At 45.4% G+C, this 19,123-nt stretch overlaps 2 protein-coding genes across 4 annotated transcripts; one reads left to right on the top strand and one right to left on the bottom strand.

Annotated features, from left to right (window-relative positions):
- Positions 1-136: 136 nt before the first annotated feature.
- Positions 137-8,618, top strand: LOC118367894 (vesicle-associated membrane protein 1). Of its 2 annotated transcripts, XM_035751623.2 has the most exons (6): positions 137-360; positions 1,108-1,138; positions 2,834-2,984; positions 4,069-4,227; positions 5,921-5,972; positions 6,642-8,618. In XM_035751623.2, coding segments are annotated over exons 2-6 (381 nt in total). In that variant the 5' UTR covers positions 137-360; positions 1,108-1,136; the 3' UTR covers positions 6,659-8,618. The 2 variants fall into 2 exon arrangements, with proteins under 2 accessions (XP_035607516.1, XP_052345217.1); XM_052489257.1 differs by having other exon boundaries at positions 138-1,138.
- A 77-nt stretch (positions 8,619-8,695) lies between these two features.
- LOC118367893 (tapasin-related protein-like) lies at positions 8,696-17,169 on the bottom strand. 2 transcript variants are annotated; one of them, XM_035751622.2, is made up of 9 exons: positions 16,693-17,169; positions 16,309-16,521; positions 15,908-16,183; positions 15,489-15,689; positions 15,055-15,222; positions 9,757-9,860; positions 9,326-9,554; positions 8,999-9,066; positions 8,696-8,823 (listed from the first exon to the last, which is right to left on the bottom strand). In XM_035751622.2, exons 1-8 carry the CDS (start codon positions 16,736-16,738, stop codon positions 8,999-9,001), a joined length of 1,305 nt encoding a protein of 434 aa, XP_035607515.1. In that variant the 5' UTR covers positions 16,739-17,169; the 3' UTR covers positions 8,696-8,823. The 2 variants fall into 2 exon arrangements, with proteins under 2 accessions (XP_035607515.1, XP_035607514.1); XM_035751621.2 differs by having other exon boundaries at positions 8,696-8,859; positions 16,693-17,168.
- Positions 17,170-19,123: the final 1,954 nt, after the last annotated feature.

The following is a 19,123-nucleotide window of genomic DNA, read 5'->3' as shown; positions in this document are numbered from 1 at the left end:
GCAGCTCACTGCTGTGCAGTCATGTTCGCATTGCCTCCCATCTCGCTTTGATTCGTGGACCAAAGAGGAATAACCTAGTTGTGGTCATGATGAAACTGGAATAAATCAAACATTGGGCCAGAGAGCTATTATAATATGGAGAGAGTAGTCTATAACGGGGTTAGTGAGAAGCCTAGTCATCCGGGTAGAGAAAGGAGCACTTACAAGCCGGAGCGCGTGAGGGGGTAGCAGAGTCAACATTCTATACCAAGTACCGCAGTGTCGTCCTGCCGCCCTATCCAACACACAGAGAAAACTGCAGTACTGCAAAGTGTGGAGAGAGAGAGAGAGGAGCACAAGAAAGAGGGGGTTGGTAAAGAGGTACCGCACCATCGTTATGAGTCCAACTGGAGAGAGAGAGAGAGCGAGAGAGGGGAAGGGGAGCGACGCATTATTGCAGTATAGTGCCATCACACACACACAAACGAAACTAGTGCACAAACCGACACACAGATACGTTTCCACACACTCGCCGGGAGAGGGGGAACAACGGTGGTGTTAGATAATTCTGAAACTAGACCACCGGAAAATAGTGAAATTATATAATTGGGTAATGTAAAGGAAAGTGAAATCAGTTGTGTTTAGCTTTTGAAGGGGAACGTGCAATCTAAACAATTGGTGTGATTTTGAGCATCTCGACTCAGCATCTTTGGAGTATCACGACTTCTCTTGCATAGATTTATTATTTAAAGAAATTCGCCAAGCGTCCTTGGATTTATCCCTTATGGATTTTACGAACTGAAATTGAGAATCTGTGCATCAGCCGTATTCACTTTCAACCTCTTGTTCCGCTGCCTTTCTTCGAGCGAATTATTACCCGACGCTTGCCTGGGTATTGCACTTGCGGTGCTAAAGCATTGCTTTGAGGTTTTACTGCATCAGCTTCTTCATTCGTTTGTTATTAACGCATCACTTTAATCAGTCGAGTCTCTGAGGTTCTGGACATCTTTGGACAACAGCAGAGATTTTTCCCATTGCTTTTTTGTGATTTCGCTTTTTTTAATTTTTTTTTAACTTCAGACCCTTCCCCCTTTCGTCTCTCCCCCCCCCCCCAACGCTCACTGACAGTGAGTCAGTTCCAAGCAGCTGCATAGAAGATGTGAGTATCAATGCAGGGCTTCCTCTTTTTTACTTATTCTATTCATTTGTTCTATTCACTAAACATGTTTTATTCTAATATGTTGAGTATTTATATCATGTTGTCAGGCTCTTTCTATGCTCTATTGATTTGTTCTAGCTTAATGTATTTTGCTGACGCAAGTCTTTTTCCGTCACAGCAGCTCTGAATGATGGATCTCGTCTACTGTAGTTGATTACCCTCAGTCCTCTTCTGGGCTTCAAAATAAATTCATGTTTTGCTTGATTATTTTAATTAAAAATTGGCTTATTTCAGCTGAAATTATATTTTCTTTCTTTATACCATGGGTTTTGTACCGTATGGTTCTAGGGACTTCCAGGTTATCAAATGTCTGTGAAGTATTAGAAAATCAATATCAATGTGAACTGATTGGTCTGAGATGTTTGTCTTCTTCTCCCGTTACAGTAGGAAATACAGTAGGGTGCTACGCATGACATCTGGCATGAGACTGTCCTGCACCTGCAGTATAGAACAAGTTCATGCCTTTCAAATGATGGCTATATTCTTCATATTCATATATATATGGTGGATGGAATGGTTGCCTCTACTTTATATTTGACTAATTTCAATAGTCTGAGTCAGGACCAACACCCCCAAATGAGTCCATGGAGGCTGTCTGTGTTAGAACGCTCCCCCTCTCACCCCTCCCCTTTCCCTCATCACCCCTCTCTTTACCCTTCTGAACCAAATTAGTTGTTTGCCCCATCTTTGAATCCTTCTTTTCTCTCTCTTCTCTCCATTTATTCCCTTTCTTCTTATCCTTCTCTCTTAACCATCTCTCCAATCTCTCCTGTTCACCATCTCTACAGCCTCCCCTTACTTTTATTTTGGCCTTTCCTCTCATCGTCCTCTTCTTCTTATCTCCCTCTTGCTTAATCTGACACACTCTCTCTCTCTCTCTTTCTGACTCTCTCCCCCCTCGCTCTTTTTCTTTCTCTCCCTCCTTCTGTCTCTCTCCCATCTCTCTCTCTCTCTCTCTCTCTCTCTCTCTCTCTCTCTCTCTCTCTCTCTCTCTCTCTCTCTCTCTCTCTCTCTCAGGGAGGCATCTATGTACAATTCTGACTTTATCCCCTTTATTCTCCTCACCAACAGCTCTTCTCCTTACTGTACCTCATCATTCATCTTTCTTCCTCTCCCCCATGCGGCATCGCATTAGTGAAAACCAAGACTGTTCTCAGGGCATTCTACCAATATTCTATGAAAGTCATTTCTGTTAGTCAAAACCGGCAGACCTGCCCCGACAACAGTCTTGATTTCTACAAATGCGATACAGCCTCTCCAATACTCTTCCTCTCCCTCTTCCCCTCTCTGGCTTCCAATTCCGTCCTTTATCTCATATCCCTTCTTTCCTCCTCCTCCTCTTTCCCCTCTCCTCATTATACTTGCCCTTCTGTGCTTTTGAACTTTACATCTGAATTGCTTTTATCACTGAGTTCTGTTATCAAGGCTTTTCTTGTTTTTTTTATTTTTTAGTTACAACACCTCTAAAATGTGGTTGTTTCAGCTTGCTCATGACTGCTAAATTACTGTAATGTAAAAAAAGTCTTACCCTTCCTCATCTCCCCTCTTCCCTTCTCCCTCCTTCCCCCTCTCCTATCCCTCGCACTTCCCATCTCTTCTCCTCTCTGTCCCTTCCTCCTTCTCTCCCCTTCCCAGGTCTGCCCCAGATGCTGCTCCCCCAGCTGGACCTCCCGGAGCCCCAGGGGCCCCAGGAGCAGACGGAGCCCCAGGTGGAGGGCCCCCACCCCCTCCTCCCAACACCTCCAGCAACCGCAGGCTACAACAGACACAAGCCCAAGTGGAGGAGGTGAGCTGGTGTGACACACACGTGCAGTACCAACCAATCTGCTCCTGGCTTCGATACCATGCTCCTAACAGTACTCCCACTCGTGCCAAACCATATAGTACAACATTTTAAACTACAGCAAGTAGCTTGCTTGTCAATCTGGGATTGACGTCACAGCGTGAGACAACTAGCAGCAATTAGGCCAGATCTGGGCTGCATTTCCAGTTGCTCCCTCCTCTCTGCACTCGTTCACTGTCCTTGGTGTAAGCAACAGCGCCACCCAGTTTCGCCCATTTTGCTTTCATCTATCCAATTCAATGAAATAGGGGAAGGGGGGAAATGAGGGCAGAAGTAAAGGACCAACCTTCTGGAATGAAATGTGGTCATGAGTCAAGCTGTAGAAACAGAGCTAACAGAAAAGGAAAGGACATAGATTGTTTCTTTGTGACATTCTTTGATTGTTGGGAAATCTAAAAATAGATTAGCATAGTCTACTCTACAATACAGTTTGATTTGTTTTACGATTTATTTCAGTAATGCTTTGGCTATGCAGTCTTTGTCAGGGTGTGGCTTTCTGGGATCAACATGATATTCCATCGACCTGACAACATGAATTTGTTATTTTATTGCTGTGTGTTTGTGGTGTGTGCATAATGAATGAAGCGCTGAGAAATGTTGTAACAAGTATTCCAAAATACAATACCCACGATAACAATTTGGATAGCATACTATACGATATGGCTAGCATATGATACAACATGGCTAGCATACGATAAAACATGGCTAGCATAGGATACAACATGGCTAGCATAGGATACAACATGTCTAGCATACGATACAACATGGCTAGCATACGATACAACATGGCTAGCATACGATACAACATGGCTGTCTATGATGATGTTTAATATATTCTATTTCTATGGCCAAAGTTATGTTAGCTATTAACATATAGAAAATAACATGGTTGATCAATTTATCTTAGTAATGGACTGCACTGCAGCTTGGGAATGGTTTCATGCTGTATTAAATTGTGTGATGTGGACTTCTATGGCTTGGGCTGTCAGTAAATTCCTCCTCTCCTCTCCTCTCCTCTCCTCTCCAGGTGGTGGATATTATGCGGGTGAATGTGGACAAGGTTTTGGAGAGGGACCAGAAGCTGTCGGAGCTGGATGACAGAGCGGATGCTCTCCAGGCCGGGGCCTCCCAGTTTGAGAGCTGTGCAGCCAAACTCAAGAGCAAATACTGGTGGAAAAACGCAAAGGTAATGACAGTGATCAATGACACTTTCATCCAAAAGGACTTAAAATTAACATATTCAGGAGAATTGCAAGGTAATGGTAATATTAATCATGATAATAATATGGTTATTTAGCCAACTCTTTCTATCCAAAGTGACAGTGTACTGTCCTATATTCAAGTTAACATATATATCCAGTGTACTGTATGTGGCCCATGGGGGAATCATTCAGAACCACAACTGTGGTGGTGTTGCAACGCCAGTACCATGCTCCACCAACCAGTACCATACTCCACCAACCAGTACCATGCTCCACCAACCAGTACCATACTCCACCAACCAGTACCATGCTCCACCAACCAGTACCATGCTCCACCAACCAGTACCATGCTCCACCAACCAGTACCACGCTCCACCAACCAGTACCACGCTCCACCAACCAGTACCATGCTCCACCAAACAGCACCACCCTCCACCAACCAGTACCATGCTCAACCAACCAGTACCATGCTCAACCAACCAGTACCATGCTCAACCAACCAGTACCATGCTCAACCAACCAGTACCATGCTCAACCAACCAGTACCATGCTCCAACCAACCAGTACCATGCACAACCAACCAGTACCATGCTCAACCAACCAGTACCATGCTCAACCAACCAGTACCATGCTCAACCAACCAGTACCATGCTCCACCAACCAGTACCATGCTCAACCAACCAGTAGCATGCTCAACCAACCAGTACCATGCTCAACCAACCAGTACCATGCTCAACCAACCAGTAGCATGCTCAACCAACCAGTGCCATGCTCAACCAACCAGTACCATGCTCAACCAACCAGTACCATGCTCAACCAACCAGTACCATGCTCAACCAACCAGTAGCATGCTCAACCAACCAGTAGCATGCTCAACCAACCAGTAGCATGCTCAACCAACCAGTACCATGCTCCACCAACCAGTACCATGCTCAACCAACCAGTACCATGCTCCACCAACCAGTACCATGCTCAACCAACCAGTACCATGCTCAACCAACCAGTAGCATGCTCAACCTACCAGTACCATGCTCAACCAACCAGTACCATGCTCAACCAACCAGTACCATGCTCAACCAACCAGTAGCATGCTCAACCTACCAGTACCATGCTCAACCAACCAGTAGCATGCTCAACCAACCAGTAGCATGCTCAACCAACCAGTACCATGCTCAACCAACCAGTACCATGCTCAACCAACCAGTACCACGCTCCACCAACCAACTGAGCCATTGAGGTGCAGGGTGCTGAGGCGGACACACAGCGTCTGTCCCTGGAACACTGTCACCCCCCTTTCCTGTGCACTAATCCCCTAATTAGCGTCTGTGGGCGAGAGGAGCGGCGCTCCGGGGAATGGGGAAATAGGGAGGCTCTCACTGCAGAGTTTTCTCTACACGCAGTTATTCTTATTAATTGCATAGCAATAGCACCAAAAATACACTGACTGGACACAAGGGAGTGTGATGAAATGTTACGCTCTGCTTTTTGTGTTTGTCATCGTGCTGGGTTGGTGTGTGTGTGTGTGTGTTTGGTCAGCAGGACTAACGTTAATCCGCAACGACTTCACCCCTGAATAAAAAATGTTTAATCATCCCGAGGAAAATCTATCAGGTTTATTAACTAGAAGAATAGAAGAATAAAGAAACCCTTTAACTCTCCGTTTGCTTTTCTTTCCAGATGATGATCATTATGGGTATCATTGGAGTTCTTGTGGTCGGAGTCCTTTTCTGTAAGTACCATTATTCACTTTCCCCTATTACCATTCATTGATACCCACTCGCATGTAGTCAGTTAGACGGTTTCTTCACGTCTTTTAAACTTCATTTGGAAATTTCTTGGCATATGAATTCTTGTGCAGATGACTAAATGAATGTCCATACTTCTGTATTGCATTAGCGGATACTCACACTGCTCTCAGGGAAGGTCTGCCAGTTTTGACTAGCAGAAGTTACTTTTCGTAGTGGTTTAGGAGAATTAACGTAGCAGGTTAGGATAATTAGGTAAAGGTTAGGAAAATGGTTAGGGTTAGCTAAAATGCTAACACTATCTAGCTACAACCAGGCCTGTCCTGAGAACAGTCTTGGTTTCCACTAATGCAATTCTGAATCCATACTAGTCAAGTTCAGTAGATGTTAAGGCGAAGGCCACAGCTATAATCAGTGTGCACTTATAACAGGCCCAGGTCTGCTAGTGCCTACTCTTATGTCAATAATTCATGACAACTTATTACAGTAAATGATTGAAACAGTATAAGGCCTTTGTTACCAGTCATTCAGCAGAAACAACAAATGTGTAGATATAGCCCACTGAATGCAAAGATCATTATTCTCCCTATCCCCCCCTCTCTCCCTCCCCCTCTCTTTATCTTCCTCTCTCTCTCTCTCCATCTTTCTCATAGTGTACTTCTTCTATTGAGTAATCCCACCGTGGCAGGACACAGACATGAGAGCGGAATAGGAGAGAAGAAGAAAACAAAATCGACACAAATCCAAACTCCAGTCCCGCCCCCTTTTCCTCCACACCAGGTCTTCCATCTAGCACTTAAACATGACGCTAGTGTGTAGATGTTGTTGCTCTCTTTTCTCTTTGTCCTCCTGCCCTTCCCATCTCTTTGATCCATATTTCTTCCTCTGTTTTGGCGTGCTGTCTCACTCACTCTCTCCTGCCTCTGCGTCTCATACATTATTGAAGTGTGCAGTAGGGAAAGAGAGAGAGAGAGAGAGAAAGCAGGAAGAAGTGAAAGAGAGAGAGAGAAAGCAGGAAGAAGTGAACGAGAGAGAGAAAGCAGGAAGAAGTGAACGAGAGAGAGCATGGAGAAAGAGAGAGTGAGTGCAATGAAAGAGTGCAGCAGTTCTTTCTATCCGCCAAAGCTTGTTGGTGTTACCTTTTGGAGAGCGTACCACATTTGTAAATTGATACTGACATACAGTACCTAACAACCCCTCCTGATCCCCTACCTCATACCACTACCATTATAAACACTACTTACTAATACAAGGTCATGTTTAAGAGTATGATCATTTTTGTCATGTGTGTGTGTGTGTGTGTGTGTGTACTTGTGATCCAAATCAGTGTAGCCAGTAGCTTTTTCCAGGGTTAGTTGATGTAGGCCTTGACGGGCATTCCTGCCTTTTCCTTTACCTCCCTCTTCCTCTCACTCGCTGACTGTGGTATTTAAGAGAGAGATAGAGAGAGAATAAGAAAAGCCAGGAAGGATACTGGAAAAGGCAGAAACCACTTTTGGGACACTGACTTTTAGTATATCTTTATTCTTGTACCACAGACAGACAGGCGGACAGTTAGCTAGATTGACATTGACAGACAGAAACAGACAGTCTGTACCTACATAGAGTACTCTTTCAGGAGTGCAGACAAAAGTCTATACAGCATTAACTCTGGACACACCTAAAGGCAGGTCTGTGTAATAACACTGCATAGTACATTTTTGATTGATTAGTGAGCAGCTTTACTGTGTTGTGGTTGTGTTCAGACACTCTTGTACGTTCTAGTAGAGAGGGTACAGGGTTAGGGAGGAATGGTTCAATAGACTGTCCCCTATCTGGAGAGGACATAACCAAATAACCCCCCAAATAACCCACTTCCTGCACATCAAACCAACAAAAACACACACTGTTATCTACAGTAGACTTTAGGCTGTTACCTACAATAGCCTATAGGCCCAAATGGAAGTAGTGTTTGTGTCTTACTTGACTTGCATGGCAGACGATGTCCATAGTTTTGCCTATTTGTGTGACCTATGTATCTGCCATTTCTGAAACTTAACTGCCGATTGTACATTCATTTTGTTTGGTTTAGTGGTTTTCAGGACCTGTGTATAGGCTACTGTATCTATGCGCCCAATTAATAACTCATGCGTATGCAATGTAATGAAGCTCAAGAGTTTGCCAAATTTTTGTTGCTCACATGCTTTCAAAATAACTAATACACAACCAGAGAACAATGGTTGCTACAGTAGTATTCTGACGGGGAAAAAACGAAAACCATAGTACCGTACAAGTAGTACCATAAAGTACTTCATCTTTGCCAGACTATTGCTCCTGAAAATGTGTTTTTTAGTAGGTTTATATTTTACTTTTGGTGTTGGATATTCGAGAAAATATAATTTTCCTCTCAATGGTTGATAAAGAGGGACTGTTTGACACATTGTAAAAAAAATAGCTATGTGTAAATTGCATTTATGAATGAAAATAGTGGTGATTCCTCAAAACAATGATCTAATAATATTGTGCAATAATATTATTAGGTAAATAAATGATACAACATAATAATACTGGGAGAGATACAACTGGATCGTGAGAACTCTTTAACCGCATGCTTACCACTTGATGCTAATAAACAAAATCATCAACATGAATGTTTTCATTATTGAAGTGAAAATGAACAGGTATAATCCCACACCGTCTCTCCAGATTCAGAGAACAACACCAATGATACTATCAAAGAAAACATTTATTTGAAGAAAATGTACAACTGTTTATAGTGCAACAGTAATTCACATTACAGCAACTCTTAAGATATTGGTTTTCAACAGGTGCTTCAGGTGCTGTGCCTCTGCGACCCTGAAAGAATCCAGGTCTGTGAATTAGGTTGGAACTCTTTGCAAGAAAAAAAAAGAAGAAAAATGTATTATTTGTCTGTTTGGACAGAAATTTGCTTTGCATTTATAGGTTACTGTTGTCGTATTACAAATAGTTAAAAATACAAGGAGGTCCATAGGGAGCATGGGGAACTTACCTATTTCATCACTTGGTAGAAGAACAGAACGGTGATAACCAGAAAACCCAGGACCATCCAGTAGGAATCTGTAACAACAGGGAACCGTTTGGACTAATATGAATGGACACCATTTTGTTTCTGCTCAGGTTCTCCCAATGACTCACAGTCAGCAGGCACCCAACAGGAGAAAACATTTAGCAAAAGAGCAGTATCTGAACCTGCCTGATAAGAACACTCATTATATTTTAGTTGTCCATTCACGCCTAATGAATGTGACCCATCAGCAATGCTGATGTTCACCTAATTTCCTATTGTCCTCTAATGCCTGTGTCTATAGCAGCCTACCTGGCTCAGGTGTCTCTACTGTCAGGCTGAGGGAGAGGGGTGTGTCCAGGGCCGGGTGGGTCACTCTGCAGGTGACCGTGGTTCCAGGGGGGAAGGTGGAGGGGTGAAGGGTGAGGTGGGAGGAGATGGACATGGTCCTGTCGCTGTGCTGCCGATGGCTGGAGAGAGACACCTGGTCTGATAGGACGCTAGGCTCTGAGTCTGTAGAGGAGACGGAGAACCACTCCATCTGAGAGAGAAGAGAGTCTCAGTATAATGTCTGTAATATTTAGGATATCCATATTATAAGTGCTGTACGATGACCTACCAATAATCTTCTGATTTCATTAGAGGTATGATCGCTGTGTGCTTGTGTGCCAACCACTTTGAAACAGTGGTATCTGTGAATATGAATGACTGGATATTTCATTGGTCGACCGCACCAGACACACCTGGACATCCAGAGGGTAGTAGTTCTTGCAGTGGCAGCTCAGTTTCTGGGGCAACTCATCCCGAAATACCAGCTTCTCCTCAGAGAGAGAAACATGAGGAGGTTCTGAAGACAGAGAGACTTCGTATTTAGATGTGAATCGTGTGCACAGTATGTCACACATGACATAGACACCTAATGTAATAAACGCATGTTCATATGTGTAGAGAAATAATGTACATTTGAGTCATTTAGCAGACCCTCTTATCTAGAGCAACTTACAGGAGCAATTAGGGTTAAGTGCCTTGCTCAAGGGCACATTGACAGATTTTTCACATTTTCGTCTCGGGCATTTAATTATTATTTTTTTGAACCTTTATTTAACTAGGCAAGTCTGTTAAGAACAAATTCTTATTTTCAATGACGGCCTAGGAACAGTGGGTTAACTGCCTGTTCAGGGGCAGAACGACAGATTTGTACCTTGTCAGCTCAGGGGCTTGAACTTGCAATCTTCCGGTTACAAGACCAACGCTCTAACCACTAGGCGACCACATTCAAACCAGCAAACTTTTGGTTACTGTACCAACACTCTAAACCCTTAGGCCACCTGCTGCCTATGTAAAGTAGAGGTCAACCAATTAATCGGCAGGGAAGATTTCTAATTTTCATAACAATCGGTAATCAGCATTTTTGGACGCCGATTATGTTGCAATCCACGAGGAGACTGCGTGGCAGGCTGACCACCTGTTACACGAGTGCAGCAAGGAGCCACGCTAAGTTGCTAGCTAGCGTCAAACTTATCTTACAAAAAATAATAAATCTTAACATAATCACTAATTAACTACACATGGTTGATGATATTACTAGTTTAATTAGCTTGTCCTGTGTTGCATATAATCAATGCGGTGCCTGTTAATTTATCATCGAATCACAGCCTACTTCGCCAAACGGGGTGATGATTTAACAAAAGCACATTCACAAAAAAAGAACAATTGTAGCACCAATGTCACAAGTTATAACCATAAACATCAATGCCTTTCTTAAAAGGCATTCTGAACATTCGAGACGTGTAGTCCACCTGTCATTCCAATCTCCTTGCATTAGCGTAGCCTCTTCTGTAGCCTGTCAACTATGTGTCTGTCTATCCCTGTTATCTCCTCTCTGCACAGACCATACAAACGCTCCACACCGCGTGGCCGCGGCCACCCTAATCTGGTGGTCCCAGCGCGCACGACCCACGTGGAGTTCCAGGTCTCCGGTAGCCTCTGGAACTGCCGATCTGCGGCCAACAAGGCAGAGTTCATCTCAGCCTATGCCTCCCTCCAGTCCCTCAACTTCTTGGCACTGACGGAAACATGGATCACCACAGATAACACTGCTACTCCTACTGCTCTCTCTTCGTCCGCCCACGTGTTCTCGCACACCCCGAGAGCTTCTGGTCAGCGGGGTGGTGGCACCGGGATCCTCATCTCTCCCAAGTGGTCATTCTCTCTTTCTCCCCTTACCCATCTGTCTGTCGCCTCCTTTGAATTTCATGCTGTCACAGTTACCAGCCCTTTCAAGCTTAACATCCTTATCATTTATCGCCCTCCAGGTCCCCTCGGAGAGTTCATCAATGAGCTTGATGTCTTGATAAGCTCCTTTCCTGAGGACGGCTCACCTCTCACAGTTCTGGGCGACTTTAACCTCCCCACGTCTACCTTTGACTCATTCCTCTCTGCCTCCTTCTTTCCACTCCTTTCCTCTTTTGATCTCACCCTCTCACCTTCCCCCCCTACTCACAAGGCAGGCAATACGCTCGACCTCATCTTTACTAGATGCTGTTCTTCCACTAACCTCATTGCAACTCCCCTCCAAGTCTCCGACCACTACCTTGTATCCTTTTCCCTCTCGCTCTCATCCAACACTTCCCACACTGCCCCTACTCGGATGGTATCGCGCCGTCCCAACCTTCGCTCTCTCTCCCCCGCTACTCTCTCCTCATCCATCCTATCATCTCTTCCCTCTGCTCAAACCTTCTCCAACCTATCTCCTGATTCTGCCTCCTCAACCCTCCTCTCCTCCCTTTCTGCATCCTTTGACTCTCTATGTCCCCTATCTTCCAGGCCGGCTCGGCCCTCCCCTCCCGCTCCGTGGCTCGACGACTCATTGCGAGCTCACAGAACAGGGCTCCGGGCAGCCGAGCGGAAATGGAGGAAAACTCGCCTCCCTGCGGACCTGGCATCCTTTCGCTCCCTCCTCTCTACATTTTCCTCCTCTGTCTCTGCTGCTAAAGCCACTTTCTACCACTCTAAATTCCAAGCATCTGCCTCTAACCCTAGGAAGCTCTTTGCCACCTTCTCCTCCCTCCTGAATCCTCCTCCCCCCTCCTCCCTCTCTGCAGATGACTTCGTCAACCATTTTGAAAAGAAGGTCGACGACATCCGATCCTCGTTTGCTAAGTCAAACGACACTGCTGGTTCTGCTCACACTGCCCTACCCTGTGCTCTGACCTCTTTCTCCCCTCTCTCTCCAGATGAAATCTCGCGTCTTGTGACGGCTGGCCGCCCAACAACCTGCCCGCTCGACCCTATCCCCTCCTCTCTTCTCCAGACCATTTCCGGAGACCTTCTCCCTTACCTCACCTCGCTCATCAACTCATCCCTGACCGCTGGCTACGTCCCTTCCGTCTTCAAGAGAGCGAGAGTTGCACCCCTTCTGAAAAAACCTACACTCGATCCCTCCGATGTCAACAACTACAGACCAGTATCCCTTCTTTCTTTTCTCTCCAAAACTCTTGAACGTGCCGTCCTTGGCCAGCTCTCCCGCTATCTCTCTCAGAATGACCTTCTTGATCCAAATCAGTCAGGTTTCAAGACGAGTCATTCAACTGAGACTGCTCTTCTCTGTATCACGGAGGCGCTCCGCACTGCTAAAGCTAACTCTCTCTCCTCTGCTCTCATCCTTCTAGACCTATCGGCTGCCTTCGATACTGTGAACCATCAGATCCTCCTCTCCACCCTCTCCGAGTTGGGCATCTCCGGCGCGGACCACGCTTGGATTGCGTCCTACCTGACAGGTCGCTCCTACCAGGTGGCGTGGCGAGAATCTGTCTCCTCACCACGCGCTCTCACCACTGGTGTCCCCCAGGGCTCTGTTCTAGGCCCTCTCCTATTCTCGCTATACACCAAGTCACTTGGCTCTGTCATAACCTCACATGGTCTCTCCTATCATTGCTATGCAGACGACACACAATTAATCTTCTCCTTTCCCCCTTCTGATGACCAGGTGGCGAATCGCATCTCTGCATGTCTGGCAGACATATCAGTGTGGATGACGGATCACCACCTCAAGCTGAACCTCGGCAAGACGGAGATGCTCTTCCTCCCGGGGAAGGACTGCCCGTTCCATGATCTCGCCATCACGGTTGACAACTCCATTGTGTCCTCCTCCCAGAGCGCTAAGAACCTTGGCGTGATCCTGGACAACACCCTGTCGTTCTCAACTAACATCAAGGCGGTGGCCCGTTCCTGTAGGTTCATGCTCTACAACATCCGCAGAGTACGACCCTGCCTCACACAGGAAGCGGCGCAGGTCCTAATCCAGGCACTTGTCATCTCCCGTCTGGATTACTGCAACTCGCTGTTGGCTGGGCTCCCTGCCTGTGCCATTAAACCCCTACAACTCATCCAGAACGCCGCAGCCCGTCTGGTGTTCAACCTTCCCAAGTTCTCTCACGTCACCCCGCTCCTCCGCTCTCTCCACTGGCTTCCAGTTGAAGCTCGCATCCGCTACAAGACCATGGTGCTTGCCTACGGAGCTGTGAGGGGAACGGCACCTCAGTACCTCCAGGCTCTGATCAGGCCCTACACCCAAACAAGGGCACTGCGTTCATCCACCTCTGGCCTGCTCGCCTCCCTACCACTGAGGAAGTACAGTTCCCGCTCAGCCCAGTCAAAACTGTTCGCTGCACTGGCTCCCCAATGGTGGAACACACTCCCTCACGACGCCAGGACAGCGGAGTCAATCACCACCTTCCGGAGACACCTGAAACCCCACCTCTTTAAGGAATACCTAGGATAGGATAAAGTAATCCTTCTCACCCCCCCCCCCTTAAAAGATTTAGATGCACTATTGTAAAGTGGCTGTTCCACTGGATTGCATAAGATGAATGCACCAATTTGTAAGTCGCTCTGGATAAGAGCGTCTGCTAAATGACTTAAATGTAAATGTTAAAATCAATACACAAGTATATATTTTTAAACCTGCATATGTAGTTAAAATAAATTAATGTTAGCAGGCAATATTAACTAGGGAAATTGTGTCACTTATCTTGTGTTCAGTGTAAGCAGAGTCAGTGTATATGCAGCAGTTTGGGCCGCCTGGCTCGTTGCAAACTGTGTGAACCATTTCTTCCTAACAAAGACCGGAATTAATTTTACATAATTTTACATAATTATGACATAACATCGAAGGTTGTGCAATGTAACAGCAATATTTATACTTAGGGTTGCCACCCGTTCGATAAAATATGGAATGGTCCCGTATTTCACTGAAACGTTTTGTTTTCAAAAATTATAGTTTCCGGATTTGACCATATTAATGAACTAAGGCTCATATTTCTGTGTGTTTATTATATTATAATTAAATCTATTATTTGATATTTGATAGAGCAGTCTGACTGAGCGGTGGTAGGCAGCAGCAGGCTCGTAAGCATTCATTCAAACAGCACTTTCCTGCGTTTAACAGCAGCTCTTTGCAATGCTTGAAGCACAGCGCTGTTTATAAGCCTATCAACTCCTGAGATTAGGCTGGCAATACTATACTGCCTATAAGAACATCCAATTGTCGAAAGTATATGAAATACAAATGGTATAGACAGAAATAGTCCTATAAATTCCTATAATAACTACAACCTAAAACTTCTTACCTGGGAATATTGAAGACTCATGTTAAAAGGAACCACCAGCTTTCATATGTTCTCATGTTCTGAGCAAGGAACTTAAACATTAGCTTTCTTACATGGCAAATATTGTACTTTTACTTTCTTCTCCAACACTGTGTTTTTGCATTATTTAAACCAAATTGAACATGTTTCATTATTTACTTGAGACGAAATTGATTTTATTAATGTTTTATATTAAGTTAAAATAAAAGTGTTCATTCAGTATTGTTGTAATTGTCATTATTACAAATATATATACAAATCGGACGATTAATCGGTGGCAGCTTTTTTTTGGTCATCCAATAATCGGTATTGGTTTCGGCGTTGAAAAATCATAATTGGTTGACCACTAATGTAAAGAGACAATCAGTCACAAGTGTTCTTAGAGGGACTCACGTGTGACGTGTAGCTGTATGACCTGCTGGGCCTGGTACAGTCCAGTACTGACGGTGCAGATGTAGGTCCCCTCGTCAGATACCTTCAGTCTGGCTAGAGTCAGAGACGCATTACCCTGCCCCACCAGCAGGGCGGCATCCACGCTCGAACCCTCTCTCTCCACGTGTACTGGAGGAGAAAAAAACGATGCGAAACAGAGTACGATGAGGTGAAAAATAGGGAAAATTCTCATAGTAATCATTCAGTAAACCTCTGGGTTCCTAGCTATGACAGCAGTAACACATTCCTCGTTTCCATCTCTGGGTAGATAATAAAGTTGGAATGTTGACCATGGAGGTCCTAATGCACTTTATGTTGTGATGGTAAGTAGACCTAACTCATCCAACACTTATAGCACCATCATAACTACTTAAATAATGCCTTTATTCTCTCACCTGCTGGCCCCTCCTCTGTCTCCGTCTGCCCCGCCCTAATCTCCAGCACTTTCCTCCCACTTCCTCTGTGCTGCAGCCGCCACTCAAGCCCCAGCTCCCGCCCTGGGGGTGGGGCCTGCTGCCTGAAGCCACAGTCCAGGAGGGCCATGCCCCCTAGAGGAGCGGAGTGGGACTCTGAGCGAGAGAACACCAGGAACACCACTGGGGAAGACAAGGGAGAGAGAAAGAAGGGATTATGGAGAAAGAAGCAAGTGAAAAGTAGAGAAAGTGCAAAATACTAGAGAAAGAAAGAAGGGTGATAAGAGAAGATGCGGATGAGAGAATGAGAGAGTAACAGTGTTATACATCATTACAATATGACATGTCTGCTCTACAACAGGCATACTACCAGAAGCATTATAATAACCTCCTTGTCTCACCCTCAGTCAGCAAAGTTCCTGATTGGCTGAGGGGGAGCTCCAGTTTGCTCTGCATGAGAGCTGGACGATCTGATTGGTCCAGTGGCAGTGTCTGCAGGACCAATGTGAGGCTGAGCCCACCCCCCTCTATCTGCAAGGAGCCAATGAAATAGGCTGGTTCTGTGGAGCCCTCCTTGGCATTACGAGGGAAGTAGTGACTGATCTCACATGTCACTTCCTGCTCGTTACAGTCAGCGTGGAGCAGCAGGTCTGCCTCTGGGATCTCAGGAGACTCAACTGTCAGAAAGCAGAGAGGGGTGGAGGGAGAGTGCAGGAGAGGGATGGTGTGAGGGAGAGAGAAGGGGAAGGTAATTTCATCAGGTAACTCTGCTGTACAAAAGAGAACCTGATAATGAACCAACCTTTAGCCTCCAAGATGATGTTATTAGGATCGGGGACAGCAGGAGGGTTGAAGGGGGTCAGAGTATCCGGTGAAAGATCAGGGGTCACGGCCAGGTCTCTGAGGACAAGTGTTGCTGGGGTGCGGCTAAAGAGAGCCCCACCTCCCATTCCCCCCATCCCACTACCCTCCTCCACCAGAGAACAGGACAGCACCACGTCTGCTCCTCCCTGGCCTAAGAGAGGGAGAGAAGGGGCATGAGGAGTGAGAGGCAGGGACAGGATCGAGAGAGAGGCACGGGAAGAGGTCATAAGGAGCAGGAATGTGAGGATAGGTGACTAATGTCCAGAATATACAATCATTTCATGTTTAGAAAATGTCAGAAGTGAAGAAAAACAATTCTTACCAGAAACGCATGTAATCAAATATCCAAAAAGCAGGATTTCAAGCATCTTTCCAGTAGTTTTTTATTTAACAGTAATTATTGACCATTCATAAATATACAGAATATACCCCTAATTTCACAATTTAATTAATGCCCACGCTCGAAACCAAATACAATTTAGAGACAGTTAAAATGTTCGGCTGTTATACAGTGAAGTTACTTTCACTTCTGTTTGGAGGTAAATCAAATAAAGCTGCAAATGGTTAATTAAATGTTCACGTAGAACGTTATTAGTTTGACATAATAAGAATGATCAGACCTATTGATTTATCAAACATCGATTAATAGATGCCATGTTTCCAGCGTGTATTTTTCTTATTGCGTTCTAAGTTGTTTTCAGCGTTCGAAGCATGTGCGTCATTGTAGAATTTAGAGAAGCTTTGCTGAATGAAAGTGAAAGAGAGTTGTCCATTTTTCAGCATATCCTCCAATCACACAGCAATAACCTCACCCCTCATTGGTGGCTAAGATCAAATGTGTGTCCGTAACAGAGCATGTGAGCGTAGTTGCACCAAGCCAATAGATGGCGCTGCTGTTATGTGTATTTGAGTGTTATACTATATAGTACGAGTGAGCCAAGTTAGGCAATACTTACTATGCACTGAATGGAGCTGTATGCATGCTACACAATAATGCTGAAAGAAATAAAGACATTCTAATCAACATTACCTTGCTCTTGTATAGAACAAACAAAATACAAAATACGGCGCACATGTCCTTTCCAACGCTCTGCTAAAAACCGCGCCGCGCTCACAGGGGAAAAAATTCGCCCCATTCATTAAAATACAATTTAACCAACACCCATCGATTTTTTTGTGACTACCTGGACCTACCATTTGGTTTTGAACTATTAAAATCAAACTATATGGATTTGAACGAAAATTATTTGAATAAACATGAAAAGGTGATTGCAAGAAGTACACATCATTTCAAAAAGGGATCTCCTATGGGGACAGCCGAAGAACCCTTTGGGAACTTTATTTTCTAAAAGTGTATGGGTAACTATGGGCCCTGGTCAAAAGTAGTGCGCTACATAGGGAATATGGTGCCATTTTAGACATAGGCACTCTTTGCATAAGTTAACTAAGCCAATTTACTCCATACACACACCAGACCTCAGTTCAAATGGAATTTGAAATCATTTAAAATACTTTAGCTGGGCATGATTGAGCTTCCCTGGTGTAATGGAACCAATGAAATAGTCCCAAAAGTGCAAATCCCACTTTATACACCAAAGTCTGGCTCTTGCATACGCACAAAGTATTTCAAATATTTAAAGTACTATTTGAACCCAGGTCTGGCACACAGTCTCCTAGCATCAGTCAGTAGAATCTCAATTCAACGGCTCAGACACAAGAGGCATGTGGCAGGGTCTACAGTCAATCACGGACTACAAGAAGAAACCCAGCCCAGTCACGGACCAGGATGTCTTGCTCCCAGGCAGACTAAATAACTTTTTTGCCCGCTTTGAGGACAATACAGTGCCACTGACACGGCCTACAACGAAAACATGCGGCCTCTCCTTCACTGCAGCCGAGGTGAGTAAGATATTTAAACGTGTTAACCCTCGCAAGGCTGCAGGCCCAGACGGCATCCCCAGCCGAGCCCTCAGAGCATGCGCAGACCAGCTGGCCGGTGTGTTTACGGACATATTCAATCAATCCCTATACCAGTCTGCTGTTCCCACATGCTTCAAGAGGGCCACCATTGTTCCTGCTCCCAAGAAAGCTAAGGTAACTGAGCTAAACGACTACCGCCCCGTAGCACTCACTTCCGTCATCATGAAGTGCTTTGAGAGACTAGCCAAGGACCATATCACCTCCACCCTACCTGACACCCTAGACCCACTCCAAATAGGTCCACAGACGACGCAATCTCAACCACACTGCACACTGCCCTAACCCACCTGGACAAGAGGAATACCTATGTGAGAATGCTGTTCATCGACTACAGCTCGGCATTCAACACCATAGTACCCTCCAAGCTCGTCATCAAGCTCGAGACCCTGGGTCTCGACCCCGCCCTGTGCAACTGGGTACTGGACTTCCTGACGGGCCACCCCCAGGTGGTGAGGGTAGGCAACAACATCTCCCCGCTGATCCTCAACACGGGGCCCCACAAGGGTGCGTTCTGAGCCCTCTCCTGTACTCCCTGTTCACCCACGACTGCGTGGCCACGCACGCCTCCAACTCAATCATCAAGTTTGCGGACGACACAACAGTGGTAGGCTTGATTACCAACAACGACGAGACGGCCTACAAGGAAGAGGTGAGGGCCCTCGGAGTGTGGTGTCAGGAAAATAACCTCACACTCAACGTCAACAAAACTAAGGAGATGATTGTGGACTTCAGGAAACAGCAGAGGGAACACCCCCTATCCACATCGATGGAAC

Source organism: Oncorhynchus keta, chromosome 31 (genome assembly GCF_023373465.1).
Source record: "Oncorhynchus keta strain PuntledgeMale-10-30-2019 chromosome 31, Oket_V2, whole genome shotgun sequence".
Taxonomy (NCBI): Eukaryota; Metazoa; Chordata; class Actinopteri; order Salmoniformes; family Salmonidae; genus Oncorhynchus; species Oncorhynchus keta.
This window is presented reverse-complemented; position numbering and strand designations above follow the sequence as displayed.